Raw genomic sequence first — 27806 nt, 5'->3', positions numbered from 1 at the left:
CCTCCCTGCTATAGAAGGGCCCCGTGGGGGTTCAGGAGCCATTTAACAGCAGTTGTCGCCACTTCCAGATGCAAAAAAAAAAAAAAAAAAAAAAAAAAAAAAAAAAAAAAAAGGCAGTTGTTCTGAAAACCCATTACAAAGCAAAGGTTGGAAGATCCCATATAGAAACACCACCCCCCCATCTCCCTACTGCTGCACGACTATCCCCAGAAAACAAATAAAATGAAACAAAACCACTTAAATACAGCTTCATAAATATTAAATCATAGGGGGAAAAAAAAAAAAGAATGGGGAGTTGGTTTTCTTCCCTCCTGGTAAAAAAAAAAAAAAAAAAATAGAACGAGAAACACGAACCATTACAGGAGATGGGAGGGAAGGTAAGAACAGCGTCTAATATAGACAGTTATTTCGGCTGTAAGGTGAGGGCAGCTGTGGGGGAAGAGCCCACCTTCCTCCCAGCGCTGGTCGGGGTCGGCGTGGGACAGCCCCGGGGGCACCGGGAGCCGCAGAACCCCGCTCTGGGTCTGGACACCCAGAGGATAAGGCCATTCCGTTGGGTCTTTTCAAACAAAACTAAGAAATAACATCCAAAAAGGGGTTGGGATGTTGGGTTTGGGGTTTTTTTTTTTTTCGGTGGGTGTTTTTGTTTTTCCTTAAAAAAATATCGGTGCCCACTCGAGGTGGGAGGTGGGAGAGTCGGCTCCAAAACGGCACCGCAAAGCGTCCCCCTCTGCACCACCACATTCCTGGGTTCCTCTGCACACAGCAACCCCGCAGGGGCACAATTACATCCCTTTGCTTTTTTTTTTTTTTTTTTTTTTTTTCTCTCCAATATATAAAAAAGAAAAACCAACGGAGGATTCCAACCCGTTGGGAACACGGGGTGGAGTCGCTTCCTATCCTAAAAAAAATAAACCCAAAAAAGCGTTCCGTGCAAACGCAGCTCAGCCCAGCGTGGGGGGCTGCCAGCTTGGGTCCGTTTGCTGAAGAAATGGTGACAGATTCCCAAAGCTGAGCTCAGTGCGGAGATCTTCGTCTGCAAAGGGACGCCGAGGGGACGCAGCCCTCCTGCACAGCGCAGCTCAGAGCCCCGTCTGTGGGTCACAGAAAGCAGAGCTGCAGTGCAGTGCTGAGGGGAAAGGCTGGAGCTGAACTGCAGGAAACGCCGACGTTAAAAACTCGTTGGAAATACAAAAGGTGAACGCGTTGCTCCGTGGCAAACTGCCCCGGCGGGGCCAAAACTCCCGTGGGCTGCAGTTTGTGGTGGCAGCATTGCGAGCCTTGGAAGTCAGATCCCTTTTCCAAAAGGCCTTCAGTCCACGTGGAGCAGTTCCTCCTCTTCCTCCTCTTCCTCCTCCTCCCCTCAGGGCGGCTCAGGCCCTGCTGGGCTCAGACAGCAGCGCAGTGCCTGGAGGTCTCCGCTGATCCGCTCTGCTCGGCTGCCCGCACTGCACAGCCTGCCTGGTTCTCAGCTTTCTGTCCAGGTAACATTTCCAAAAAACAAAACAAAAAAAAAAACACAAAAAACCCCAAAACCAAAAAAAAAACCAAATTAAAAACCACGAAGGTCAGCAACGGGGGCAGAGACCACGCAGAGCACGGAACCATCTGCTGCCATCGTTGGCTCAGAGCTGCCTCACTGCAATGGAAAAAAGGGGGGGAGATGTTGGTGGGGGGGGCACAGCAGCCGTGCCTGGAGCTCCTCTGCCCGGATTGACACACAGTGGAGGGGCGGTGCTCCCCAACCATCACCTCCCCATGGACTGGGGGCTCTGCCAGCATTTATCGTCCTCACAGGCTGTGGCCAGCTCTCATCCCCACCACCTGACCACCCTGGGTGCTCAGGAGTGCAGCAGCTCTGCTTCACCTCCTGCTTTACCCAATAAAGAGTTGTGGGGCAGTGGACACCACCAGGCTGCACGTGGCATGGGGCAGACGGGGCCATCATGCACGCAGGTGGGTGAGGATCTGCCCCCTACGTCCCCACCCGCCCCCAGAACCACTCAGCCCCTCCTCAAAGGTTACTCACGAAGCTGATCTCTGTCTCCTGCAGCTCTTCCAGCTGCTCCCTCAGCTCCGAGGAGGGCTCAGGGATGGACGGTCCTGGGGAGCTGCTGGGGAGACAGAAGGGGAAGAGCTGTAAAGCAACATTTAAATGGGAGCAGTCATGAAATCACCTCTCCTGCTGCGCCCAGCCACAGCAGAGCACCCCATGGAAGGGGTTAGAACAGATCTGCCTGGAGCAACACCTGCACATCCAACCCGGTGAGGTGAGCACCTCCTGCCAGACTGCTATGGAGCCCACAAGCACCGCATCGCCACGATGGGGGTCTGAGGGGAAAGCAGCACGGGGACACAGCAACCACAGCGCCAACACCAGCGCCAGGCACTGCAATGGAGGCACTGCTGTGGGAAAAGCTGTTGGCAAAGCTCTGGTGCAGCAAACGGGAGTGACATCCTGCAGGATGCAGCACACGGGGCCACATCCCACCTGCAGGATGCATCCCGTGGAGCTGTATCCTCTGGAGCCATATCCTCTCCTGACAGAATGCTCAGCGTTGGTTACAGTGCGTGTGCCCCCAGGACTCGACTGGGGCCAATCCCAGTGCTCAGGGCAGTAAGGTGTCCCCCTAAAATTAAGCCCAGCGACCCCCAGAGCTCCTCGCCAGCAGCTGACGCTCCCAGTGCCTCAAACCTCAGGACCCCCTGCCAGAAGCTGAGTGACAGAGCTGGGCTGGAGCAGAGGACTCCCACACGTCTCAGAACCAGGCTGTGCACTTAGCGTGCTTCAAAGCACCATGAACTTGTCATAGGATCAGGCTCAAAAACATCAGGTTGGAAAAGACCCTCACGGTCATCAAGTCCAACCACCAACCTGACCAGACTCAGTGTCACCCCAGTGCTGAGCACACTGGAAGACAGAATTCTATCTCCGACTGCAGGCAGACCCTTCCCAGCTCTCTTTTGAGTCAGTGCTGTTCAGGTGCTCATTGGCACAAGCTGTGCAATCCAGCTGCTGAACACACCATCAGCCCTCAGCTTTGATCTCAGCGCTTCTCCCAGCTGCAGCAGTGCTCCAGAAGAGAAGCAGCGAGGGCAGCATTCCCCTCACTGCATCCCCAGGGCATCCCCAGTGACCACGTGCATCGAGCTCCCCTTTCTCTCTGCACGAAATAGGACTCACCCATGTCTGATCTGACAGATGGGCATCACTCTGCTCCCCTGGCAGCATCCCTCCCTTGCTCAGTCACACCCCCCTCTGCAGCCTGGAACTTTGCAGCAGGGCACACCACTGCTGCACCAAAGCAGCTCTGGAGCAGGCTGACCCTGCCTGGCTGCTGCACCCTGCTGGGCTCCCTCACTTCAGGTTTCCCCCCAGAGTGACAAACGCTCCGACTGCTTCCGCAGACATTCCTCTCTAACCTCCTTCCAACGACCGATGTTGTTCTGAACCAATCACCTACGAACCACGGGCAGCACGAGGCAGAACCTCAAGGCACATCTCCCCCAACAAACCCTCTGGATGGGAGAAGGCCTCCAGCAAAGCGTGGTTCCTCCCTCACCTAGACAGGAAGGCAGCAGTCCTAGCGAAATCCTTTGCTGAGCTGTCGGCTTTGTGCACCTGCACGCCCACTGACCTACGCAGAGATTGAAGGAGAGACACCCACAGTTAAGGACACAGAACTCCTCGGGCATGCGGACGGACTGGGAAGGAGCAGCTCTGGTTTAGGATCCCTACCGAGAAGTTTCCAGGTTTTAGAGAGGGAATAAAAGGTGTGAATTGCAATCGTATCTTGTCCTCCTGCAGCTGAGGACAGAGCAGACACTTTCATTAGTGCCATGGTGCAGGAAGGAGGAAGGTGGGTTACGATTGCTTCCAGGAAGAGGAGTTACCACCTCAGAACTTCTGCGCATGGGATCGTGCTCTGACCACAGCTCCTCCTCGTAACCCTCAATTCTCACCACTTGGCAACAAAGGGAACATTCCAGGGCAGCCATCTGCTCCTCAGCCATGCACTGAGGCTCCGGGGACACCCAGAGGCACGGAGCTGCACCCAGCCCTGCACGTCACCCCAGTGCCCTGCAGCTCCACGCCGCTGTTCCTGGCGCACATTCTGGCAGCGCCGCATTCACCAGCGCCTCGTAATCAGCACAATTATCTCAGCTCCAGGAAGAGGCCATCAAGCACAGGACACACAAAGAACCAAAAGCCACTGGGACGTCCGCACAGCCCAAGCAGAGATGCAAAAACCACAGCGTCTGCTTAGCACTGCAAGTGGGGTGTGACAGCGCTCCCCCCTCGCACATGCTGGAACAGACAGCACTGAGCTCACTCACTGCACAGGGGCTGCTCATGCCAGGGCCTCCCCCAGAGCCTCACCTGTTTGCGGGTGAGTGGAGACCTCCGCTGCCCAAGGAGGAGGTGGACAAAGTGGTGGCGACGGAATCGCTGTTGGCTTCGTCCACCGGCAGAGTCCTGGGCAGGAGATCCGGGCGGCCGAGGTGGGAGCCTGAGTCGAAGCACAACACAGTTCCACCACCTGCACGAGCGGTGCAGGCACAGCCCCACGTAACCACGGGGTGTGGATCCCACCCGTGACATCTCAGACCCGTGAGCACCGCAGGGCCAGCCCTGCCCTCTTGGAAATCCAATCCAAAACAACAGTGCAAAATCACCCGCAGGCATCCTGCAGAAAGCTCTGCCATGCCAAAGCTCGGCAAGCTGAGGAACACCTGGGAGGCATTTCTCTCCCCCCAGCCCAGTCACCAACCTTGCTCCACGTCCGCCTCTGTCGTGACTTGTGCTTTTGTCTCACACGACACGTGCAGCTGGGAAGGCACTCCTCCCTGACAGCTCCGCCTAGGAACCGCGGTGCCGGAGCGGCTCTTCTTGGAGGGGGATGGCTTCACTTCAAGACAGAAAAACAAGGCAGAGCTTCACTACTGCACAGAGCTCAGCAAGAGGAGAACCAACACAGCCACGTCCCAGCTGGCGCACAGGGAAACACACTGATGGATGAAGCAGCTCCGTGCGGCCGCAAAGCAAGAACAACGCAGGAGGAAGGAGGAGAGGATGCAGCACTGCAGGCTCCCTAATGCCCTCACACTGCTGTGCCCCCTCCCCAGCCCCAGCTGCTGAGCGTGAAGCCAGGCACGCCGGCACCACCGCGGGGACCCCACGTGGAGAACTTACAGGGTATCTTCTTGAAAACTGTGTTGCACATGAAGCGCTGGAACCTTTCAGCATAGAAGCTGGGTCTGTGCACGGATACGGTGTCCTGAAAGGGATGAGCAGTGTGGAAACCTGCATTAGTAAGTGATGGCGGTTAACAGCAGCCCCCCCAGCCCTGACCCGTGCTACACTGGCCTGGGAATATTTCTGGGTGCCTGGGAACATTTCTGGGCACTGCTTTCATGTAGAAGAGCAACACACAGAGCCCTTGAAAATCCAGGACGCTGTGCAGACCGAGCACCCACAGCGAGCTGAACAAGTGAAGGTGCTGTGCTTGCTGCTTACCCCATCGTGCACCAGGGCCTTCCACGAGTGCTCCAGCTTCTTCACAAACCTGACAAAGCAGAGAACAAAGACCAGATTTCACACCAATTTGTGCACAGTTTGGTGCCCGCACGGCGCTGAGCTTCTCCTCTGACCAGCAGCACCCGAGCAGTGGCTGTGGCCATTCTAAGCCACTGCTTGTTTTCTCCTCACCGCTTCCTGCGCACAACAACCACTGAGCACAGAAATAACCTCTGCCAGTGGCAATCCCTCCTGGGAATGGAGGCAAACACAGTAAACAAGACCCGGAAACCAATCCCCAAACACCCAACTTCAAGAAAATAACAACAGAGAAATAAAGGCAGTCAATAAAACGCATCTTAACTCCCTTGGAAGCCAGTCCTCCACACGGCAGCACAGACAGCACCACAGCTGCCCCTCAGACTGCCCTACCTGTAGGACTGCAGCACATCAATGATGCCCACGTAGAGGAGCAGCCTCTCCCCCTTGGCGTTGCGGGCAGGAATGCCCCCCATCCTGCAAGGACAGAACAGGGTGTGTTGGCGAGGTTTGCTCGACCTTCCCAGAGCCAACCCCTGCCGTGCAGTTTCATTGGAGACTGATCCCAACCCATCCATGAGGAGAGCAAGCAACTGCAGAGAGCTGGGGATCCACCAAAGCACGGAATCACAGAATGGCTGGAGCTGGAAGAAACCCCAAAAGGGCACCTCATCCCCCCCTCAACGAACAGGGAGGCCCACAGCTCCATCTGCACTCACAGCTCACCAGCCTCCCCATGGGAGTCTGCAGGGACGGGGCACCACCACCCTCACACCTCTGGGAATCCTGTGCCAGCACCCAGCACCCTTCTCATAACCACTGTCTTCATTGTGCCCTGCCTAAACCCCCCTCTTTTAGCTGGGAACCATTTCCCCTCGTCCTATCACACAGACCCTGCTGAGGAGTCCATCCCTTTCTCTTTCAGAGCCATTAGCACGTCTCTCAGAAAGGAAGCAGCGACCCGAGGCTGCGAGCAAGTAGCCAAAAACCCACATGAAGGCAGCCCTGCGGCAGAGCAGCACACACTCACTGGTCGTCTGTCTCTATGGTGCCTCCCCTGCGGGCCTCCCCCTGGATGGACTCCATGGCAGTGGAATACAGCGCTTTCTGCGCCGCAGGGCGCCGCGTGTCGGCCTGGGACGTCCCGTCTGCCATCGCGTGCTCCCTCTGTGCCAGATCCATGTTATGGATTGCCACCAGCAAACTGTAATCCATGATTTTAAAACTCTGCAGGACCTGGGCAGAAAGTCAACAAAGCCTCATTGCCACCGTGAGCCTCGTGAAGCTGCCGAGAGGGCACCCACAGCAGTGCCAGCGGTGCCGCCTGGACCCCCAGCACGGCCAGGGGATGAACTCAACCCACAGCCCGCCTCTGCCAGCTCGTCTGCAGATGGCGAAGGGAGCACCAGGAGCACCTGCAGTACTCCTCCTGTGCACGAGACACAGAGCAGGGACAGCGCTCTTGCACAGCTGCTGGCAGGCTCACAGCTGAGCCTGGACCCTGCACGCCTGGCACAGGGAGAGGGCACACAGCTTCCTGCCCACAGCACTGCCAAACTGCAGGCTGTCCAGCCAGCACCCCGGGAGAGGATGCAGGACTGCTGGGTGCCACCCCTTCCTTCACAGAAAGGTTCAAAGGAATTCCTCCCACAGCTCCCAGCACTTCCACTTACCAAACAGTCTCTCTGCAGCGTTTTGCACAGAGCATTATACATGTCTGAGTCCAAGAAGAGGCCGTCGGGGATGTCCTGCATAAAATCCAAGTCCTTGTAGGTGGGGAAGACTTTCTCCCTCTCCTTCTGGGACGCCCTGCGTTTGTAGGTGGAGCCCTTCAGGTCGTATTTGAGGTGCATCTTCACAGAACGTGGCAGCAGGTTGTTCATCACCACAATGCGGATGTTTTTGCCCCCAGCTTGGACACAGTACAAGCCATAAAACTTGGGCAGCAGCGTCCTTGGGTTCTGATTCAAGTTCTAAAAGAACCAAAGACACAGAGATGCTTTCAGAGCCATGCTGACTGTTTACGTTCTGCCCAGCAGAGCTGCCTGCTCCTCCCAGTGGGGCCGGCAGCAGTTCAAAGCATTTGCCAAAGAAACAAAGAGATGAGGGTGGGGAGGGGGGGACAGCCTGGCACTGCCCACTGTTAACATCACCCTGCAAAGCTGAGGGTCAGATCGGCCCACGAGTGCAGAACTCCCTGCTCACCCACACAGGGACACGCAGGGCTCTGTGCGAGGCTCGTGGCACAGAGGTAAGCAGGGAGCACACGGTGTTACGTGCAAAGAAAGCCTCTGCTGGCCTCACTTACCATGTAGTAGCCGGGCAGCAGCTTCTGCAAGAACTCTGCCTCTTTGTGCTGAACTGTCTTGATGATAAACTCGTCGTCGCTGGACACGTAGAAAAGGGATCCACTGGCCCCAGAGTTGGAGAGCTCAATGAGGGGCTCACTGCAGAGCGAGTACTGAGGAGGAGGAGGAGAGAAAAGCAGAGGTGGAACACAGCAGCACGGAGCTGCTTCCCTTCACACAGCACCAGGCAAACCCCGGGGCCACAGACCGCATCCACTGCTGTGCTTACAGAGCTCCAAGCAGGGACAGAGCACAAGAACCCACCCCAGAGCACCCCCAGCAGTGCCATACCAGGTAATCGTCCGGCCGGATCCCAAACAGCTCCCGGAAATATCGGAAGGCCACTGGGGCGTAGGTTTTGAAGCGGAAATCGTTGTAGTGATGAGCTGGGGTGAGGTTACTGCCTTCACTGCTCGAGGAGAGAAGGGCACACGTGGGTCTGCATCATTCGGGGTTCTTAAGGGACTATCTGAGAAGCAAGGCCTGCTCTGGCTGTCCCCTAACGCACCCCAAGGACTGAATGCACCCAGCCCAGAGGGAAGCAGAGAGGCACACAGCAGCACAGCTGCATTATTTGTTCAACAGACCTATGGGAGTCTCAGCAGAGCTCTGCAGAAACGGAGCTGCTCTGCACGCAGTGCCTCTGCTCAGCACAGCTGTGCTCCCCCAGCTCTGCTGCTGCCTCCTAAACGTGAGAAGGGCTGAAAACTACTGCTGCTACCGCTGCCAAAGCACGACAGGAAGGAAGAAAGCAAGCACTGACCTTGGGAAGAAAATACTTTCTACTACGTAGAAATCTTGCATGAGAACATCTCTTTCAGGTTTAGTGCTTAAGCTCCCAACCGTGTGTGTGATGCCCAGCTGGATAGCACCTTTCAAGGCTGATGACGTCGTCTGCAGGAGCAGAGAAAACGAGTTAGGCAACATAAGTGGCCGACTGGGAAGAGGAACGAGAGGAGCTGGAGGAAAGACAGCTCCACGTTCAGAAGTGTTGTTAGTGGGGCACTCCACAGCCACACTTCTACCTGCTGGTTTCTTTCTCAATGAGCAGCACCACCATGGCTCTGTCCCCGGGCAGAGTGCAGCAGCAGGGGGAACACCTCCCTGTCCCCACCCCAGTAACATTCTGCTCAGTTCTGGCTGAGCTGTGAAGGACCTGAGCTGCAATTTCATTGCTCCCCCACATCCTGCACTTAGAGGGGAGGTGACCTCGTTCCCCTGCCACCAAACACAGCGGGCAGCAGCTCAGTAGGTCTGCACAGCACAGCACTTTCCTGACTGGTGCCAGGCCAGGGCTCTTTAGCCCTAAAGTTCGCTGCCATGTCAAAATAAGGAGTGCAGACTGGCAGCCACTCCTGCACCCTGTGCATGAGCTGTCCCAGAACAATGCCAGACTGTTCCTGAACAGCTGCTGATATCAGGAGTTCTCCTCTGTGCAGCACATGACCTCACCTCGGGCCACCGACTCGCCCTGCGGGCCGCCCTTCCCAGCCCAGCCCAGCCCCCCGTGCCACGCAGCCACCACACAACACCCTGCTCCTCTCCACTTCCCTGCCTGCATTTCCCATTTCCTCTGGTTTCCTGGGAGAGGGAGGAAGAATGTGATTCCTTTTCCCCCCCCACACCCTGTGCTGCTTGACCACAGCTCTCAGCTGAGCACACGTGGCCCTGCCTGCTGGTGAGCACACAGCACAGAGCCACGTTGCCAAGGAACAGGAGTTTCCCTCCTCCATCCACCAGCGAGACAGGCCGAGCAGCTGGCCGCCTGTTTATCATCACTTCCACAGGGGAAAGAATTCTAGAAAAACAACTTGCCACCCCTGGAAAAAGAAGGGATGGAAAAAAGGCAGCCTGCCCAGTAATCTCATTCCCAGATCGGTCCCATGCAGCACTCCAGCAGCTCCAGGGGCCCTCGCAAAGAAGCACTGCAGGCATTTTGTGGCAGCTTCTGCTCCGTTCTCCTCCCACTGCTGCCCAACCTCCGTCCCCGGATTTCACAGAGAACCAGAAGGCAGTGAACGTGAAGGCAGCAGTCAGGGCAGGACAGACACTGTCACAAACTTGGCTTAGCAGGAGCAGCGCTGCTCCAATTCCTGCATGCACTCCACACCATGACCAGAGTAGCTCTGGGGTAGAGATCTGGATGAGAAGCACCGCCTGCACCAAGCGCACGGAGCCCTCATCTGCTCCACCTCCCCCCGAACCCAAACTCACATCAGAGGTGTCACCATCCCTGTGAAGCCCAGCGAAGTGGAAGCAGCGTCCCCAGAGCTGCCACAGCTCCAGCTTGTGGCGAAGCCCCTAACAATCTCCCCTTTGTAAAGCACATTCCAGGAATGCCACAAGACCTGTAGGAAGGACCGAGCCCCAGGAGCACAGAAAAGGCCAGCAGGCAGTGCTTAGAAGTGATCTCCTTTTGAAGGCTACAAGAGCTGCTGTCTGGAAGGAGCACACTGCCCACAGCTCGGAATGCTGCACTCCCTCTGAGCGACCATCGTGGCCGTCACTGCAGCACCCAACACCACCAACACCCAACACCCAGCCTTGGCTGCCCTGGCTGGGATCCACATCACACGGAGCAGCAGAGCCGTGGGGCGCAGCGCTCACCTTCTTGTAGGTGGTCTCACCCGTGGAATCCACTCCTCTGTGCCCCTTCTTTATTGTCTGAGAGCCCGGCTGCCCTGAAGAACCTGGCATCTGGGATGGAGGAAAAGGTGGTGAGAAGGGGAGGGGGTTCAAAACACGTCGTGTTCCCAAAGCACCCAGCACAGCAATGATATCTGCACAGCCAGGACCGCGCCGCGTCGCGTGCTGATGCCCAGGGAAGCGATCAGCACCCGCTCCTGCCATCCACCTGCAGCCACCGCGGGGCCCTGTGAGCACACCTGGGGGATTCTTTGTTCATCCCTGCTGTCACAAAGCCCAGCAAGGTCAGCTCTTAGGAAAGCTGCGCACACAGCCCTGACTCACGGCTCAAGAACTCACTTGGCTGGCTCTCCAGTTTGAGCACACGCTGCTGGCTGCAGCACAGCACACAGGGTTGCTCTGCTGGCAGAACGGCTCAGCCCCAGCACGGCGGGGCTGTCGGGGGAACCCAAAGGCTGCTCTCACTGCTGTGCTTCCCCCGGCTTTCCTGCTCCCTCCCCGATCTCACTTCCAAGACAGGAATTGGGTGCCATTGCCGTCCCGCAGCAGTTCAGCTCTTGGCCACAAACTTACCTCTGGGGTGAGCGACTTTTTGAAGGCAGACGGCCCTGTGGGAACAAAAAAACTGCAGTCAGGAGGAGGGGAGCAGTGCCGTGCGTGGCACAGCAGCACAGCAGCGCAGCCCTGTGCGGCCCAGCGACGTCCAGCAGCAGAGTCACAGCTGCTCCTTCCCAGCAGAGGGGCTGGGGGTGTTTCTGGGCGCAGGGAGGGATGCCGACCCCCTGCGATGTCTCTCTGTGCCACAGAGCTGCCAGACAGACCGGGCCCAAAGGTGGGAGCAGAGTTCTGGGCCCAAAACAGGCAGACTTGGCTGCTATTTCCTTGTTGTTTCTTCTGTCTGCTTCAGACACTGCAGGATTTTATATGGGAGCTGTGACAGCACCCACCGCAGCACCCCCACCACAACACCCCGCTGCAACTCCTCCCCACAGCCAAGAGCATCCCTGCTGCACTGGGATGAGCACTGCAGCACACAGACCCCATTTCAGCCCTACAAAACCACAGACCTTTCTCATCTCCGCATCTCAGCCCTCAGGAACCCACAGACCTTTAAGATCTCCACATCTCAGCCCTACCCTTGGAGGTCTTCTCCAACCCCAACGATTCCACGGTCCTGTAATTCCTGGAGTGAATGCTGGGGATGGGTTGGTGGTTGGACTTGGTGACTTCAGAGATCTTTTTCAACCCTAATGATCCTATGATCCTACACAGGGACACGGATAGTGGGCATGGTGGGGACGGGTTGGGGTCAGACTTGATCTTGGAGGTCTTTTCCAACCCCAATCCTCCCTTGATCCCATTTAGGACATGGGCTCGGTGGGGATGGGTTGGCACTGGACTCAGTGGTCTTGAAGGCTTCAGCCTCAACAATTCCGTTTCTATGAGCGTGGTGGGGATGCTGATAGTTGGACTTGATGATCTCAGAGGTCTTTTGCAACCCTATTGATTCTATCCCACTTGCCGAGCTCCACCAGGATGCAGGGATGGGGAAAAAATCCCAACCATGTCAATACAGCACCCGTTCAGCAGCAAATCAATCTCATTTGTGTCTTTTTAAACACGAATTTATCAGTTTGTCAATCGAAACCACCAAGATCCCAGCAACCCCACTGCAGCAGCAGCACCAGCCTCATCCCCTCGGAGATTAGCTGTGTTAATATTTAATCACCCATGCAAATCCCTGCTCCAGCAGGGTTTAACCACAGCTCCCTCAGAGCAGCAGATCCTCACCGTGCTGCTTAACCCCGCAGCACGCATTAGGGGAACACAAGCCAAGCCATGAGCTCACACCCAACCCTGCTTGTTCAGGGGGTGCTTGGGGGTCCAACCAGCCCTGAGAGCAGCACCACAACGAGCTGTGCTGCCCCAGCGAGGCGTTGATCCCGCGGTGAGGGCAGCAGCAAGGCTGGGGTTTCCATGCGAACACCCCTCGGTTCCAGCCACCCAAGGGAGGTTTTATGGCTGGTTTTGTCACGTTCTCCTCCACACACACACACAGGCTGCCCGGAGAAGCGAAGGTGTTAAACTGAGAGCTGTAAGCGAAAACACGGCAACACAGCTCAGGAGAGCACACGGTTCTGGATCCGTTTGCACCAAACGGTCTCTCAACCGTAAGCGTAACCCAGGCTGAAAAACAGCAGCGGGATCCAAGGGTTCACTCCAGACAGAGGCAGCGGATCCGGGTTAAGGTCACATCCAAAACCAAACTCGCCCTGCCCCACAGCAGCCGCCTTCTCCCTTCGTTCTCAGTGTTGGGCTCAATCCCTTCAGTGCTGCAGCGGCTCCTCCAGCTGCAGCTGCCCGGGAGCATTTTCAGACCCAAAGTCTGTACATCCCAAGGGTAACGGCTGGAAAAACCAAAGCTGAGCACAAGAGATGGGCACAGAACTTATTCTGAGGGGCTGGGAGACGCTTTGGTGGGAGCCCAGCATCCACCTGGCGGCACAGCAGCATGCGGTACAGACAGCACTGACACTCCCAGCTCTACATTTAAAGCCGGACCGAATTCAGCTGCACTTCTGCTGTTCTCAGACAAAAGTAACAAGCCAAGACGTCAGCACACCCAAACACAGCACCGGCATCTGCCAGGGCCGGGACACGGCACGACTCAGAGACACCACGATGCGCTTCCACCCACAGCACCAGCGACCCTGCAGGGTCAGAGCTGCAGGTGGGAGCAGCAGCGGGGGCTGCTCTGCAAAGCCGGCCGGGGGCACGGAGAGCACACAGCAACTGCAGCACCTCGGGTCGGGGAGCGCCGGGTTATGGGGGGAGGGGGGACGGCGTCGGTTACCGCGCAGGAGGAGCTGCGTGCAGTGCAGAGCTTCTAACCTCTTCGGAACGACATCACCGAGCAGCACAAAAAGCTGAAATCTGAACGAGGGAAAAACAGAGAGGTTACGTGGAGGGCAGCGGGAATTTCGGCTGCAAGAAACGGCGGCTGTTTGGGATGTTTGGTCCCTGAGAAAGTCAGAGGAACGTAGAAAGAAACGCAGCAGTGCCACCCCGCCAGCCCTTCCACGCAGCGTGAGCTGAGCAGGGCGACTTCAGGGGTGTGGATCCGCGCTGGGACAGCAGTGAGCATCGCCCACAGGAGCAGCATCGCCCACAGGACAGCCGGCACGAAGGTGAGCCGTAAGGGATCCCTCAGCCCTGGCAGTGAGGGAGGCAGAGTCCGTGGGGATGGAACAATTCATCACTGCGAGGTGCTGCGAGCGGAGCGGCGCTGTGACGACGCAGCAGAAGCTTTTACTTTCCACAGGGAAACCCGGTCACTGGGGGGTCAGCGCCGGCCCCAAAGCCACGCGGCTCCCATCTGCCGCCCCACGGGTTGAGCTCCCGTTCAGCCCCACACAGCAGCTCTTCCTGCGGCTCCGGCTGCCCTCCTTTGTCTCCATCCCACGGAGTGAAGCCCTGCCCGGCTGACTGCAGCTCAGCTCCAACGGGAGCAGCTCCCAGCGCTGCCCAAAGCTCTGCGTGTGCTCAGAACGCACCGGGAGTCACCGACGTCCCCAGCAGTTGAGGGGCTGCCCAACATCCTGCTCACAGGCTCGGCACGAAGCTCTGCCCCCCTCCTAGAGGGGCTGAGTCCCTCCCGGCTCTCACCCCTCCGGGATGACTTCCTCCCCCAGAAGGAACGAAGCCGTTCTGAGAGCAATTCTTTTGTCTGCGGCCGCCGGGGAGGGGCCCGAAGCCCCGGAGGGTGACAATGAACTCCCAACTCTCTCTCCGAGCTCCGTCCTCACAAAGCACAAAGAACCAAACGACCGAAATCCCGCATTAGCATTTTTGGCACACGCCGCTTCAAAGAGAAAACAGCAAAACGAGAAATCCTCCCCCGTGTTTCCCCGGGAGCAGGAAGGGTGGGACGCCCCAATCCTTCCGTCCCCGGCATTTCAGCTGCAAGACGCTGAGTAATCGGCCCTAGGGAGAAGACTGAGCTGTGGGGCCGGCTTTAGGGTTTACTCACGGAGAAAGCAAAGCTTTGTGCCCAGAACAGTCGGCCCCACGTTCACTGGGGTCTGAGATGCTTCGGGGTTTTGCACTGGAAAAAGCAAAGCCCCGTGCCCAGAGCGATCAAAACCAAAACCAAAACCAAAACCACCGCCCCTCTTTAGACTGTGAGAGGCCCCAGATATGGGATGAGAGCTTTAAATGCTGCAGGCGAGGTGAACGCACTTCAGCCCACATCACGCAGCTCTGACACCAGGACTGAAATCCTGCAGGAAAGGCACCAAACTACCCTGGAAAGCAAACAGAGGCGCCAACCGCCAGGAAGGGAGAAGAGGTTGCCTCGTGCACTTGCATCTCCTCCCCGATGTGAAGCTCTGGATGCCATCTGAGCCTTACGGAGGCGGCAGCTCCTCCTCCGGGTGTGGGAGATGAGATGTGTGACACCTCCGGGCTCCCAAAGGGAACCCCAAAGCACGGCAGGAGGAGACCCCGCAGCCTCACCCAGAGCCGGCAGAGCCACGGACCCCCATTCCCCACAGTGCTGTGGGAGCAGCAGAGAGCACCGCCAAGGGGGGCGGGGAAGGGGCAGAGACCCATCTCCAGAGGCCCCAAACGAGGAATGCAACGCCAAGAGGCCGCCGAGGTGAGGCCCCGCTGGCTGGCAGCCCCCCGGCCTTCTTCCACCGGGCGACCAGAAGCCCCCCCTGCCCTGCAATCAGTAACGGCCTCGGCGCTCTGCCACAGGAACTCAGGGACGGCGCTGCCGAATGCTGACTGGCTGTGGATCACCCCGGTTCCACGTCCAGCGCCCCAAACCGGACCCATCCCCCAACTTCAGGGGAAGGAAGGGGTTCAGGGCCCCCCAGCACTGAGACGACCGAACCACAGCCGCGAGCACCTCGTTGTGCCCCACAGACGCTTCGCTCCCCATCATCCCTCCTCTCCGGGATGTGTGGGCAGCCCCACCCCCCCACACACCCTCCACACCCCCCCAAGCCCCCAGTTCCAGCGCTGTACGGCGGCCAAACCCCCTCCGCCCCCCCGTGCGGTGCCAAACGGCCGCCGAGACGCCCGGAACCCCGCAGCCCCAACGGCCGGGACCCCAAACCCGGCGGGGGGAGGCCGTCACCTCCACCCCCCCCCCAAAACCCCACAGCAGCGTCCTGGGCCCCCGCCCCTCACGGCCCCTCAGCGCACCCCAGGCCCACCCCGCACCTCCCTCAGCCCCACACGGCCCGGCCTCACCCCGGGCCCGGCCCCCGGCCCCCCGCCTCCCACAACCCCAGCAGCCCCTCCTCGCCCCCTCAACGCTCGGCTCAGCGCTCCCGCCGTACCCCCGAGGCCGCCGCTGCTGCCGCTGCTGCCCCCCGATTCGGGCCCCGCCGCCGCCATCTTGCCGCCTCCCGCGCCGCCACCGCCTCGCGCGAGGCCACGCCCCCTCGGCACCACCCACGGGGGTGGGGGGAAGGGAGGCGCCCCCGCGCGGCCGCGACCACTCGGGATGCGCGGGTGGGAGGGGCGGGATCTCTCAGAGCGCATGCGCTGGATGCGTGCCACGTGATGAGCGGGGGGGAAGTCTTTTAGGGCGCGCGCCGTGAGTCACGTGACGCGTCGAGGGCGACCAATAGAAATCATCGGCGCCTTCCGCACCTCCGGCCCGCAAGGGGGCGCTATGTCGCTCGCTCCTCCCGCGGCAGGACGACGAGTCGAGCGCCGATGCCGGCGGCGGCGCCGCGATGAGTTTGGCTGAAGGCCGCGCCCCGCGGCGCACGGCCGGGAACCGCCTGTCGGGGCTGTTGGAGGCCGAGGAGGAGGACGAGTTCTACCAGACCACGTATGGCGGCTTCACTGAGGTGTGCGTCCAGGGAGAGGGTCGGAGGGCCTCTGGGGCGCTCTGAGGGGAGGTGCGGGGCATTAGAGGGGGTTGGGAGGGGACCCGAGGAACCAAGGGGGGGTCGGGGGTCGTGAGGGGTCCGGGGATCCTCGGGGGAGCCCTGAGGAGAAGAAAGGGGCTTTATGGGGTTGGGCGGGGGGCGAAGGGTTTTAGGAGGTTGTGAGGGGAGCTGAGAGGGTTTGAATGAAGGCTGGAGGGGGGTCTGAGGGGGATCGGGGCCTTTAGGAGCCTGGGTGGGCCATGAGGGGTTCGTGAGGGAAACCGAGGGGGGTCCTGAAGGGATTGGAGGCACTGGGGGGCTCAGAATGGGGCAGGGGTGGCTTTAGAGGGTCCTTGAGGGGGGGGAGGGGCTCAAAGTGGGGGCTGGGAGGAACTCGAGGGGCAGCCGTCAGGGGTTGACCCATAGGGGTGGTGGTGGAGCGCAGCCCTCAGCGTGACGCTGCCCTTCCACCCCTCAGGAGTCGGGTGATGACGAGTACCGGGGCGACCAGTCGGACAGCGATGATGAGGTGGACTCAGACTTCGACATTGATGAGGGCGAGGAGCCAACGAGTGACCAGGACGAGAGCGAGCCCAAGCGGCGCCGCCGCGTCGTCACCAAGGCCTACAGAGTGAGGGGACAGCTGGGGGTGGGGCTCGGGTCCCCCCGAGTGTCCTCTGACCTGCTGGGAGGGGATACAGATGTCCCCAAAAGGATGGGATAATTGCCAACCTGCTAATTGCTAACTATGGGGAGGAGATGTCCCTTTGGGGCCATTTCACAGCAGTAGCCCCACGCAGTTTCTCCCTCCTGCCCAACCCTTAGGAGCCCATCAAGAGCCTTCGACCCAAGAAGGCCGACACCCCCAGCAGCGGCTCCCAGAAGGCCCGAGAGGTGAAATCGGCCCCCCTGGAGCTCCAGGATGAAGTGGGAGACAGTGAGTACATGCAGGCTGGGTCGCGCCGGCATCCCCGGGCTGGAGCTGGGCTCCCCGCTGCCCCAGGAGCTGTGCTGGCCCCACCTGAGCCCCGTCCTCTGCCGCAGGCCGGAAGCACATGCGGCAGTCGACGACGGAGCACACGCGGCAGACCTTCCTGCGCATCCAGGAGCGCCAGGTGCAGTCCAAGCGCAAGAAGGGCGGCCCCAACTACGACCGCCCGCTGACGCAGGAGGAGCTGCTGGAGGAGGCCAAGATCACGGAGGAGATCAACCTCCGCTCACTGGGTGAGAAGAGAGCAGGATGGAGGATGGGGGTGCGGGCGCTGGGGGGTGCTGAGCTCCTCCCCCGGGCTCATCTCTGCTTTCCCAGAGAACTACGAACGCCTGGAGGCTGACAAGAAGAAGCAGGTGCAGAAGAAGAGGAAGTGCGTCGGACCCGTCATCCGGTACTGGTCCGTCACCATGCCCCTCATCACAGAGCTGGGCAAGGAGGAGAACGTGGACGTGGAGGGGTAAGTTGGGGCACTGGATGGATTCCCGCTGGTTTCCCCCTTGCTGCACGCAGACCCCACCGCTCCCATCCCCAACCCTGAGGCTGAGTAGAGAGCTGTGGGGTTGGGATTCTGCATTCTGCTCCTGCGGGCGCTCCCTGGGTTCCCCCAGCCCCGTGCATCCCTCGGGGCTGACTCCACCTCTTCCAGGTTGGACCAAGACCCGCAGCAGGCAGACGCTGCCGCAGCCCCGGCCTGCAGCGGGAAGTGCTCCCGCACCTTCATCTCCTTCACCGACGACGAAACTTTCGAGCGTTTCTTCCCCAAAGCGAAGGCGCCGCGGCTGCCGGTGCGGGAGATCTGCCCGGTCACCCACAAACCAGCCGTGTACCGCGACCCCATCACAGACATCCCCTACTCCAACATCCGCGCCTTCAAAATCATCCGCGAGGCCTACAAGAAATACATCACAGCCCACGGGCTGCCCAGCGCCGCCGCCGCCTCCGCAGCTTTGGGGGCTGCTCCTCCCGGCCCCGATCCCGGCCTCCGCGCCACGCGCCAGAAAATCATCATCAAGCAGAGCGTGCCCACGGCCTGAGAGCGCCGGTCCTCCCCGTGGGGTGGTGACGGTTCGATTTATCTGCTTTGTACCGTTGGTGTTTTGTTGTTTGTTTGGTTTTTTTAATTAAAAAAAATGAAAGAATGGGTAGCGAGGGGTGTGCGGGTTGTGCCCTCAGCACTGGGATATCCTGCGGGATGAAACAAGGCCTCGTTTTCAGGGAGATCCTGCAGTGCCTCTCGCACACAGCTGAGCCCCACGCAGCCCCAGAGCGCTTTTCTGAATGGGGCTGGAGGTGAGCGGAGCACGCGGATGGTCTCAGCCCCAGAGGGGATGTGGGGCAGCTCCGGGACCCCAGTGGCAGAGGTTCCCCCCACGCCACCAACCCCAACCCTCCCCCCGTTTGGGCCGGCCGGCCGGACGCAGCAGTGAGCCCCGATGCCCCGATGCCCCGGGGGGGCTCCTGACGGCGGCGGGTGCCGGGGTGGAGCCGCGCGGGGCGCTGGCAGGGCTCGATAACAGCGGGTTATGTGATCTCGCCCCTCCCCACTGCCGGCTCGCAGAATAAAACGCTGATCTCATGCCCTGCGCGGCCGGAGCCCTTGGCTCAGCACCGGGCGCAGCCCAGGCAGCCTCCACAGCCCCGGCCAGCGGCCAGGTAGGGCCTGGGGGGAGAGGGGGATGGGGGTCGGGGTGTCCCCGCTAAGGACGCCACCTTGGGGGGTCACAGGGTACCGCCGGGGGTCCCCGTGCTGAGCGGTGCCATCGCGTTTCTCCTGCGGCTGTCAGCTCAGGGGTCGCTGCTGGGGTTACTGCGGTGTCCTATGGAGCGCCTCCGTCCCATCCTCAGAGCTGCGGGTTGGGGGGCAAATCCCCATCCCTTAGGGGTCCCATGGGGGGCACTGGGCTCCGCGTCCTGAGTGTGCTCCCGTGGTTCCTCCCCGGGTGGCTGTGGGGTGCAGAAGGGGGGGGGGTTATGGAGGGCTGTGGGGAGCAGCGCCGAGCTGTGACTCAGTTTCCCCAAAAGCACCACAGTGAGACCCGAGTCCGACCCACACCCAGCGGTTCCCCCCAGCTCCGGGCCAACAGGACCCCCCTCAGTCCCCCAGTAACCCCCATGGCACAGCTGTGGGGCACTGAGGCCTGGAGGCATCAGCTTTGCAGGCCTCCCCCAGATCCCGCAGCCATGACTTCCTACCGGCAAGAGCTGGAGAAATACAGGGACATCGACGAGGACAAGATCCTACAGGAGCTGTCAGCCGAGGAGCTGGAGCAGCTGGACACTGAGCTGCTGGAGATGGACCCCGAGGTGCGTCGGGGGTCGGCACAGCACAAGGCATGGGGGGAGGAGAGGGTTGGGCAGGCAGGGCAGCGGTGGCACCCATGGGTGTCCCCTGGTGCTTCCCCAGAACGTCCTGCTGCCGGCGGGGCTGCGGCAGAGGGATCAGACGCAGAAGAGCCCAACGGGGCCACTGGACCGCGAGGCGCTGCTGCAGCACCTGGAGAAGCAGGCGCTGGAGGCCAAGGAGCGCGAGGACCTGGTGCCATTCACTGGGGAGAAGAAAGGTGTGGGGACGGGGGGACATCGTGGGGGGACATCGTGGGGGGACATGGCACGGCAGCACCAGGTATATTTAGCTTGGCAGCACGGAGCTCACCAGCAGCTCAGATGTCCCGGGCGAGTTGGGCTCCCGCCAGCCCTGGGCATGGCCACCCCCCGGCAATGTCACAGTGCTGGCAATGCCACCCCCAGCGCTGCCACCCCTCAGTGTGTCCCCTCCCAACGTGCTCCTCCCTGGCACGGGGGTCACCGAGACCCCGGGGTTGGTGTCACCCCCCGCTGTGGGGCCGTGCAGGGCGTGACCCACATCCCACTGTACAGGGAAACCCTTCGTACCCAAAAACCCAACACGGGAGATCCCCCGCGAGGAGCAGATCACGCTGGAGCCGGAGCTGGAGGAGGCGTTGGCCAATGCCACCGAGGCTGAGATGTGTGACATCGCAGGTTGGTCCAGCGTGGGGCTGCTGTGTCACAGCGCTGCACTGCACAGAGCTGCTGTGTCACACAGCTGCTGTCACACCACACCGCTGCCCCACGCCCATCTCCATCCTCCCCATCCCCGTGTGACATCCGTGTCCCCCCCGTATCCCCAGCCCCCAATGCTGTGGCCGTTGGGTCCCCGCCAGCCCCTGGCTCCGACAGCAGCACTGCCCTGCGCTCGGCTTTCAGCCTGGCCCCCGGCCCACCCTGCGGAGCTGCGGCTGCATGGGGGACTCTGGGGGGGTTCTGGGGGGAGCCTGGGGTGCGTGGTGACCCCACGGGTGTCTGACAGCCATCCTGGGGATGTACACACTGATGAGCAACAAGCAGTACTACGACGCGATCTGCAGCGGGACCATCACCAACACGGAGGGCATCAACAGTGAGTGCTGCGCACAGCCAACGTGGGGGCAGGGGGGGATGTGGAGAACGGGAGGAGGGGGTAGCGGGGCCGGTGGTGGGATTGGGGTGAGGAAACCCCATCCTTATGCACACTGTGTGCTACAGGATCATTAGGGTTGGAAAATATCGCCACGATCGCCAAGTCCGATCCCAACCCATCCACACTGTGCTCCATTGAATTAAAGGATCGTAGAATCATTGGGGTTGGAAAAGACCTCCAAAGTCACCTGGTCCGACCCCAACCCAGCCCCACCATCCCACCAACTGTGTCCCTAAATAGGATCACAGAACCATTAAGGTTGGAAAAGACCTCTAAGGTCATCCAGACCAACCCCAACCCATCCCCACCACTCAAAGAATGATGGGGTCACAAAATCAGGAGGGTTGGAAAAGATGACCCAGATCGCTGCCCCCACCAAACCACAAACCAAGTCACTCACACACATCCCTGTCCCCCCCCTCCGTGCCCAGGCGTGGTGAAGCCAGATAAGTACAAACCAGTGCCAGATGAGCCCCCAAACCCCACCAACGTGGAGGAGACCCTGCGGCAGATCCAGGCCAACGACAGCGCGCTGGAGGACGTCAACCTCAACAACATCAAGGTGAGGGCTGCGCCCTGGGCTGTCCCCAGCGTGCTGCTCCATGCCCTGGGCTGACCTCAGGTGCTCGCCCTGAGCCCAAGGGGTCTCTGGAGGTGCCGTGTCCCCCTGATAATGCCTACATCCTCTTGGTGACATCCTTTTGGTGCCACCTGCAACCCTTTTGATGACAACCTGCGTGCTCTTGGGGACGGCTGTGCCCCTGGAGACATCCAGACCCCTGCAGTGCATCCCCTCGGTGACACTTTGCGCCGCTGTGGGGCCGTCCCCACCCCTGGGTGACAGCCACATCCCCTCGCTGCAGGACATTCCCATCTCCACGCTGAAGGCCATCTGTGAGGCCATGAAAACCAACACCCACGTCAAGAAGCTCAGCCTGGTGGCGACCCGCAGCAACGACCCCGTGGCCACTGTGAGTCCCTCCCCACATCCCCACCACCCCCAGAGAGGGAAGGCAGCCCTGGGGAGGCGGGGTGGCACCCTGAGGTGACACCTTGAGGTGACACCGGCACCCTGCAGGCTGTGGCCGAGATGCTGGCAGAGAACAAAACGCTGCAGAGCCTCAACATTGAGTCCAACTTCATCACCAGCGCCGGCATGATGAGCGTCATCAAGGCCATGTACCAGAACAGCACCCTGAGCGAGCTCAAGGTGGACAACCAGGTGAGAGCGGGCAACCACAGGGACCAGGAGGGGTTTGGGGGGTCCCAAAATCCCATCTTGTCCCACGGCCCCACTGCCCCGCAGTGCCAGCGTCTGGGGGACACGGTGGAGATGGAGATGGCGACGATGCTGGAGCAGTGCCCCTCCGTCGTGCGCTTTGGGTACCACTTCACACAGCAAGGCCCCCGCGCCCGCGCCGCCATCGCCATCACCCGCAACAACGAGCTCCGTGAGTGCCCCCCCGGGGGGAATGGGATGAAATCAGGGGCTTGATGGGATCTGGGGACCCGACCTGCTTCTCCCCTGCCCCAGGTCGCAAGCAGAAGAAAACCTGAGCGTCCCCCGCCATGGCTCCACTGGAGCCCGGAGCTCGGCTCACCCTGGGCTCTGCTTTGGGCTCCCTGGGGCCAGATCCGCTGTAAATAAAGAGGATGGAGACACGGGGCTGGAGCTGGCTTGTGGAGTGTAATGCCCTCTGTCACAGCTTGAGACCCAGAGGGCCCCAGTTACCTCGAACCATTAACGAAGAGCTCGTTAAGGGGCCCAGCCAGACCTCTGGATCCCCTCAGGAAGCAACGAGCTGCACAGTCGGGGTATTTATACCCAAGGGATTGGGTTACAGGGCCCAAAGCAATGCCAAGATTTTGGGGGGGGGGGGTGGAAAGTGAGGCACCCCCAGCAGAGAGGTGGGCACCCATGGGGCTCAGAGCCGGGCACCCAGGGCGCACAGCGACTGGCACTGTGGGGCTGTGGGGTGGGTGGGGGTCTGCAGGGCTCTGGGAAGAGCCCCCCGGCCCGGTGCCGGGTTGGTGCTGGCACCCACTGCAGGCCTGGCACCCATCCCAACAACTATTTATGGCCCCGAGCTGAGCAAGCGGGTAAATCCCAGTGCCCAGGTGTAACATCAGCCGGGGCAGCGCTGCCAGGGAGCCCCCCCCCCCCCCCCCAAGATCTCTGGGGCCCACGGGACGTTCAGGCTGGGGAGGGGTCTCTCCCCAGGCTGTGGGTGGAGGTTTGGGAGCTGGCAGGGTGTGGGGCTGTGTCCTGAGGTGGGAGCACCCATGGGACCCACAGGCTGATGTGGGGAGGTGGGGGTGACGTGGCCGGGCGCTCCGCCGACCGCAGGGACAGCTGCGGGGACAGGAGGAAGGGGAGCCCAACGCTGCCACCCCTAAAGGCCGTGACCCCCCCGGGCAGCTGCGTGTGCACCGTGCTGAGTGTGACCTGGGGCAGGGACAGCTGGGGACAGCCCAGAGCCCACACCGAGATCACAGTGCTGCGACAGGGACACCCCAAAAAGGGGCACTGTGAGCACAAAACAAGGGGACCCCCAGTGCCGGATCCCTGCAGCGCCAGGCTGTATTTCCACAGGACCCGCACACCCCTTCGTCTCCAGCTGCCCCATTCTCACAGCAGTGGGGCTGGGGGCAGCCCTGGAGGATGGGCACCTCAGGTGGGCTGCAGCGCTGGGGGCTCATCCTCATCAGAGTCAAACTCGGCGTTCTCATCCTTCACCCACTTCCCAGAGGGGTCCTGGATCCATCCGGCGCTGCAGACAGACAGACAGACAGAGGAGGGCTGAGCAAAGGGCAGCGATGGGGGGTCCCACACCCACAGACCCCGCTCACCTCCGCAGCTGCAGGTATCGCTGCAGCTCCTGGCGCCGTGTGGGGCTGACAGCTGTGGGCTGATTTGGGGGTGGCGACGGCTGAGCCCCCCTCAGACCGCCCTGCTGGGCGTGGGTGGAATCCACTGCTGCCTCTGCGGAGTGGAGAAAGGAAAGAATCAGAATCACAGGGGCTGGAGAAGTCCAATCCCACCGCCGGTACTTCCCACTGCACCACATCCCTCAGCACAGCATCTCAGCAGCCCTCACAGCTCCTCTGCTGCAGGCAGGCCCACCCCATCCCCCAGCACTGTGCTCAGATGCCTACAGCTTCCTTCCCTCCTCCACAGACGCTCCAGCCCCCCCCCCACGTCCTTCTGGCTGCGCGGGGCCCAACTCTGAGCTCTGACAGCACTCAGCTCCTCTCTCACCGCAGCGTCCGGGCAGCAGAACTGCAGCCGTGGCCTCCACTGCATCTCTGCGCTCCTTCACGGCTGTGGGGGCAACGCTCGGCCCCATTCGGGTCCTTCCTGCTCTCACACCGCTTCCATCCGCCCTGCAGGGGACACCATCAGGGCTGGGGCGGGGGGGTGGTGGGATGGAGGCTCTGCAGCAGCGGAGCCGAATCCTCACCCCGTCCTCCTGCAGCAGCTGCTGTACGGAGCCGCCTTCAGCAGCGCGTTCTGCGCGATCCGCCTCGTCCTGAGCAGCAGAGGGGCCGGGGAGCCCTGCGGGAGAGAGCGCAGAGCTCAGAGCTGCCCTTTGTGGGACGGGAAGGGGAGGGGAGGGGAGGGGGCTCCGCACCCACCTCAGCGCCCAGCGCCGCCTCCTGGCACCGCCGCTCCCGCACCGCCGCCTCCTGCGTGCGGCTGCCGCCGTAGCAGCGCCGGAGGTCTGGAAGGGAGAAAAGGGGCGGTGTGGAGGAGCTCAGCACGGCCCCCCGGCGCTGCGCCCCTCACGGCCCCGCACTCACTGCCCACGTGCTTCCTGCCGGCCCGGTGCACCGCCAGCACCTCCAGCGTGTCGAAGACGGGGCGGTGCGGGCACACCGTGCAGGCGTATCTGCGCGGGATGAACCACAGAGCGGCTGGAGCCCCACGGAGCGCCTCTCTGAGCCCTCCGACGGCTCCGCGCCCCTCCTGCGCCGAGGGTCCCCCGCCCGGACCCCCCCGCTGGGTTCGCCGCCGTTCACCTCCCGCTCCTCAGCAGCAGCGCTTCGTCCTCCGGGATGTAATTGGCCAGCAGCTCCGCCACGCGTCTCCGCTGCGAGGGGACGACGAGGCGCCGTCAGGGCGGCCCCGCCTCACCGCCCCCAACCCCCGCCCGCCAAAGGGGACCGGAGAGGAACTGCCGACTGGCCGAGGCTCACCTGCAGCACCGCCAGCTGCCCCGCGTCGTCCCCATCCCGCTTGAAGGACATGGCGGAACCCGGCGCCGCTCCGCCGTCGCCACGGGCAGCGCCCGCCGTCCGCTTCCGGGTCCTCCGTCCCGTCGTGCCTCGCGCCGGCGCGTTGACCAATGAGGAGAGAGGTGCCGCGTAGCCGCGGGGCACGACGGGAGTTGTAGTTCTCCGGCGCTCTTCCGCCGTGGGATCCGAAGGACGCGGGACTACGACTCCCAGCGGCCTCCGCGCCGGGCCCGAGCGGGGTCGGGGAGCAGCGGGGCGCCCCGCTATGGCGGGGGGTCGGGAGCACCGCGTGGGGCCCGGGGACACCTTGCCGGGACTGGCGCTGCGCTACGGCGTGACGGTGAGCGCCGGGGGGAGGTGGGAGGAGGGGCGGCGGGCTGAGTCCCCAGCGGGCACCGCGCCGTCACTGCCGTCCCCATCGCACCCCGGCCCTGGTCCTGTCCCGCCCCCACCTCATCCCACCCCATCCCACCCCACCCCACCCCACCCCATCCCATCCCATCCCATCCCATCCCATCCCATCCCATCCCATCCCATCCCCATCCCATCCCATCCCCTTCCCATCCCCTTCCCATCCCATCCCCTTCCCATCCCCTTCCCATCCCCTTCCCATCCCATCCCCACCCCACCCCACCCCATTCCATCCCATCCCATCCCATCCCCACCCCACCCCACCCCACCCCACCCCATCCCATCCCATTCCATCCCATCCCATTCCATCCCATCCCATCCCATCCCATCCCATCCCATCCCATCCCATCCCATCCCATCCCAATGCTTTTCCCGTTCCTGTCCATATTCCATCCTTTATCCCACCCCCATCCCCATTTCTATCCCGCAGATGGAGCAGATCAAACGCGCCAACCGCCTCTACACATCGGACACCATTTTCCTGAAGCCCACCCTCCTCATCCCCCCCCGGGGTGCCCCAATGAGGCTCCCATGGGGTCGGCACCGTCGGACCCCACAACCACCACCCCCACCCCCGCTCCCCCCGCCTCCACGCCGCACCACGACCTCACAGCCAGCGACTTCCTGCGCCGCCTGGACGCCGACATCGGCCGCTCCAAAGCAGCGGTGGTGGAGCAGCGGCTGCGTGCGGGGTGAGCGCCCACCACCACCCCACATCCCCCACCCCACTGCCACCTCCCTATGGGGTTTGGTTATGGGGTCACTGCTCACTGCCACCCTGTGTCCACTGTCAGCCCCCCTCATGTCCCCCGTCCCACTCTCATTTTCCTATGGGCTTTGGTTATGGGGTCACCGCTCATTGCCACCCCATGTCCCCCAACCCACTCTGCTATGGGGTTTCGTTATGGGGTTACTGTTCAGCACCACCCCGTGTCCCCTGCCCCACACCAACACCTTTCTATGGTGTTTGGTTATGGGATTACTGCTCACTGCCGACCCCCATGTCCACCGTCATCCACTCCTGTGCCCCCATCCCACCTTCCTATGGGGTTTGGTTATGGGGTTACTGCTCAGCACCACCCCTGCCTCACATCAGCACCTTTCTATGAGGTGTGGGGTCACTGCTCACCGCCATTCCCCATGTCTACCATCACCCCTCTGTGTTCCCCATCCCACCATCACCTTCCTATGGGATTTGGTTATGGGGTCACTGCTCACTCCCCCCCCCCCGTTTCCCTGCAGTGTCCCCGAGGCCGCCGTCCCGCTCCCCCCCCCAGGGCCGTCCCTGCGGGGTCCCCAACTCGGCGCTCAGCCCCTCACCCGGACACGGCGAGCGGCTGCACTGCGTGACACCGAGGATGAGATCTTCACATTGTGACCGTGGGGACGTCGCTGTGTCCGTGGGGACATCATTATGGCTGTGGGGACATCATTATGGCCATGGGGACACTGTGACTGCGGGGATGTTGTGACTGTGATGGGATGTTGGGGGGCTTCCGCGAAGTCGTGCCCCACTTTGGGGTCGGCCAAACCCATGGACTGGAGCCTCCCCCTCACACTGGGGTGGGGTTCACCCGGTGATGCTTTCCCTCTGATCCTATTTATTTGTATGGCTTTGCCCTTTGGGGTCTTTGTCTTTTGGGGTCTTTGTCTTTGGGGGTGGGGGTCGGGGTCAGTCACCCGTGGGTTTCTCACCTTGCAATGTGTAAATAAAGGGGAACACCGTGTGTCACCCCATGGGGACACCGCTGTCACAGCTGTGGGGTCGCCATCACGGCTGCGGGCCGCCAGGGGTCGCTGTGTGCCCTCATTGCGGGGGGACCCCGCCGTGTCTCCGTGGGCGGCACCGGGGGGGGGTGGAGGACCCCATAGGGACACGCGTGGGGAGACGAAGAGAGGGGAAATGTGGGGGTGGGGACACCAGTGGGACATTTTGGGGACATTGTAGGGACACGGGATGTAGGGGCAGCAATGGGGCCCTATGGCCGCGTCCCCGCGTGGGCGCTGCGGAGCCGCGGGAGGAGCCCACGTGCGCGCACACGCGGGATGGCGGGACTCAGCTCATTACGGCGATTAGCGCTAATTATAGCGCCGCGGGACGGGGGGGGGGAATTGGAGGGGACGCGCAGCGCGGTGACACCGCGACCCCCCCACAAAAACAAACCCCAAAACCCAAATTCCCCCGAGATCACCGCGTCCCCTCCGCGCGTGGGGCGCCCACGGGTGGCTGCAACCCCTCCCATCCCCC

At 61.5% G+C, this 27806-nt stretch overlaps 5 protein-coding genes across 17 annotated transcripts; 3 read left to right on the top strand and 2 right to left on the bottom strand.

Annotated features, from left to right (window-relative positions):
* Nucleotides 1-794: 794 nt before the first annotated feature.
* Nucleotides 795-16042, bottom strand: PIP5K1A (phosphatidylinositol-4-phosphate 5-kinase type 1 alpha). 7 transcript variants are annotated; one of them, XM_085209564.1, is made up of 16 exons: nt 15900-16042; nt 11125-11159; nt 10513-10602; nt 8669-8799; nt 8197-8314; nt 7866-8018; nt 7231-7530; nt 6588-6793; nt 5951-6034; nt 5519-5567; nt 5195-5279; nt 4773-4910; nt 4382-4511; nt 3564-3638; nt 2030-2114; nt 795-1639 (listed from the first exon to the last, which is right to left on the bottom strand). In XM_085209564.1, the coding sequence occupies exons 1-16, from the start codon at nt 15955-15957 to the stop codon at nt 1637-1639; spliced, it is 1740 nt and encodes a 579-aa protein (XP_085065690.1). In that variant the 5' UTR covers nt 15958-16042; the 3' UTR covers nt 795-1636. The 7 variants fall into 7 exon arrangements, with proteins under 7 accessions (XP_085065690.1, XP_010722281.2, XP_010722282.2 ...); XM_010723979.4 differs by lacking the exon at nt 15900-16042 and adding an exon at nt 13444-13899; XM_010723980.4 differs by lacking the exon at nt 15900-16042 and adding an exon at nt 13444-13899 and having other exon boundaries at nt 2030-2111.
* Nucleotides 16043-16225: 183 nt separating this feature from the next.
* On the top strand, nt 16226-18572 carry VPS72 (vacuolar protein sorting 72 homolog). Its single transcript, XM_010723984.4, has 6 exons — nt 16226-16418; nt 16918-17070; nt 17265-17376; nt 17484-17663; nt 17749-17890; nt 18080-18572. The coding sequence occupies exons 1-6, from the start codon at nt 16302-16304 to the stop codon at nt 18465-18467; spliced, it is 1092 nt and encodes a 363-aa protein (XP_010722286.1). The 5' UTR covers nt 16226-16301; the 3' UTR covers nt 18468-18572.
* On the bottom strand, nt 18529-25269 carry SCNM1 (sodium channel modifier 1). 3 transcript variants are annotated; one of them, XR_014879787.1, is made up of 10 exons: nt 25109-25269; nt 24932-25002; nt 24713-24801; nt 24548-24633; nt 24373-24467; nt 24171-24295; nt 23762-23894; nt 19627-23682; nt 19144-19377; nt 18529-18618 (listed from the first exon to the last, which is right to left on the bottom strand). XR_014879787.1 is itself a non-coding variant. In XM_085209570.1 (9 exons), the coding sequence occupies exons 1-8, from the start codon at nt 25157-25159 to the stop codon at nt 23583-23585; spliced, it is 750 nt and encodes a 249-aa protein (XP_085065696.1). In that variant the 5' UTR covers nt 25160-25269; the 3' UTR covers nt 18529-19377; nt 23582. The 3 variants fall into 3 exon arrangements, 1 of the variants encoding a protein (XP_085065696.1); XR_014879788.1 differs by having other exon boundaries at nt 18529-19377; nt 19627-22549; nt 23582-23682; XM_085209570.1 differs by having other exon boundaries at nt 18529-19377; nt 23582-23682.
* Nucleotides 18957-22578, top strand: TMOD4 (tropomodulin 4). Of its 5 annotated transcripts, XM_010723985.4 has the most exons (9): nt 19321-19737; nt 19838-19994; nt 20311-20433; nt 20762-20851; nt 21343-21473; nt 21775-21882; nt 21990-22133; nt 22218-22362; nt 22446-22578. In XM_010723985.4, the coding sequence occupies exons 1-9, from the start codon at nt 19321-19323 to the stop codon at nt 22466-22468; spliced, it is 1338 nt and encodes a 445-aa protein (XP_010722287.2). In that variant the 3' UTR covers nt 22469-22578. The 5 variants fall into 5 exon arrangements, with proteins under 5 accessions (XP_085065695.1, XP_010722287.2, XP_085065694.1 ...); XM_085209569.1 differs by adding an exon at nt 18957-19086 and having other exon boundaries at nt 19604-19737; nt 21990-22578; XM_085209568.1 differs by having other exon boundaries at nt 22218-22578.
* Nucleotides 25264-27314, top strand: LYSMD1 (LysM domain containing 1). Its single transcript, XM_085209571.1, is given in 4 exon segments — nt 25264-25487; nt 25989-26073; nt 26076-26250; nt 26801-27314. Coding segments are annotated over 4 exon segments (471 nt in total). The 5' UTR covers nt 25264-25412; the 3' UTR covers nt 26937-27314.
* The last annotated feature ends 492 nt before the right edge of the window (nt 27315-27806 follow it).

The sequence above is a fragment of the Meleagris gallopavo genome, chromosome 27 (genome assembly GCF_905368555.1).
Source record: "Meleagris gallopavo chromosome 27, MGAL_WU_HG_1.1, whole genome shotgun sequence".
Taxonomy (NCBI): domain Eukaryota; kingdom Metazoa; phylum Chordata; class Aves; order Galliformes; family Phasianidae; genus Meleagris; species Meleagris gallopavo.
This window is presented reverse-complemented; position numbering and strand designations above follow the sequence as displayed.

Bases quoted from the DNA above. Each gene is read 5' to 3' on its own strand.
- TMOD4 (XM_085209566.1), top strand. From the start codon at position 19,321: ATGGGGGGCACTGGGCTCCGCGTCCTGAGTGTGCTCCCGTGGTTCCTC. The intron at 19,738-19,837 runs GTGCGTCGGGGG...GTGCTTCCCCAG, and splicing joins TGCTGGAGATGGACCCCGAG to AACGTCCTGCTGCCGGCGGG. The intron at 19,995-20,310 runs GTGTGGGGACGG...CCCACTGTACAG, and splicing joins ATTCACTGGGGAGAAGAAAG to GGAAACCCTTCGTACCCAAA.
- PIP5K1A (XM_010723979.4), bottom strand. From the start codon at position 13,714: ATGCTGCTCCTGTGGGCGATGCTCACTGCTGTCCCAGCGCGGATCCAC. The intron at 11,160-13,443 runs GTTAGAAGCTCT...TTGTTCCCACAG, and splicing joins GGTGATGTCGTTCCGAAGAG to GGCCGTCTGCCTTCAAAAAG. The intron at 10,603-11,124 runs GTAAGTTTGTGG...CCTCCATCCCAG, and splicing joins AAAAGTCGCTCACCCCAGAG to ATGCCAGGTTCTTCAGGGCA.
- SCNM1 (XM_085209570.1), bottom strand. From the start codon at position 25,159: ATGTCCTTCAAGCGGGATGGGGACGACGCGGGGCAGCTGGCGGTGCTG. The intron at 24,802-24,931 runs GTGAACGGCGGC...CATCCCGCGCAG, and splicing joins CTGCTGCTGAGGAGCGGGAG to ATACGCCTGCACGGTGTGCC. The intron at 24,634-24,712 runs GTGAGTGCGGGG...TCTCCCTTCCAG, and splicing joins CGGCAGGAAGCACGTGGGCA to ACCTCCGGCGCTGCTACGGC.
- VPS72 (XM_010723984.4), top strand. From the start codon at position 16,302: ATGAGTTTGGCTGAAGGCCGCGCCCCGCGGCGCACGGCCGGGAACCGC. The intron at 17,071-17,264 runs GTGAGGGGACAG...CCCAACCCTTAG, and splicing joins TCGTCACCAAGGCCTACAGA to GAGCCCATCAAGAGCCTTCG. The intron at 17,377-17,483 runs GTGAGTACATGC...CCTCTGCCGCAG, and splicing joins CCAGGATGAAGTGGGAGACA to GCCGGAAGCACATGCGGCAG.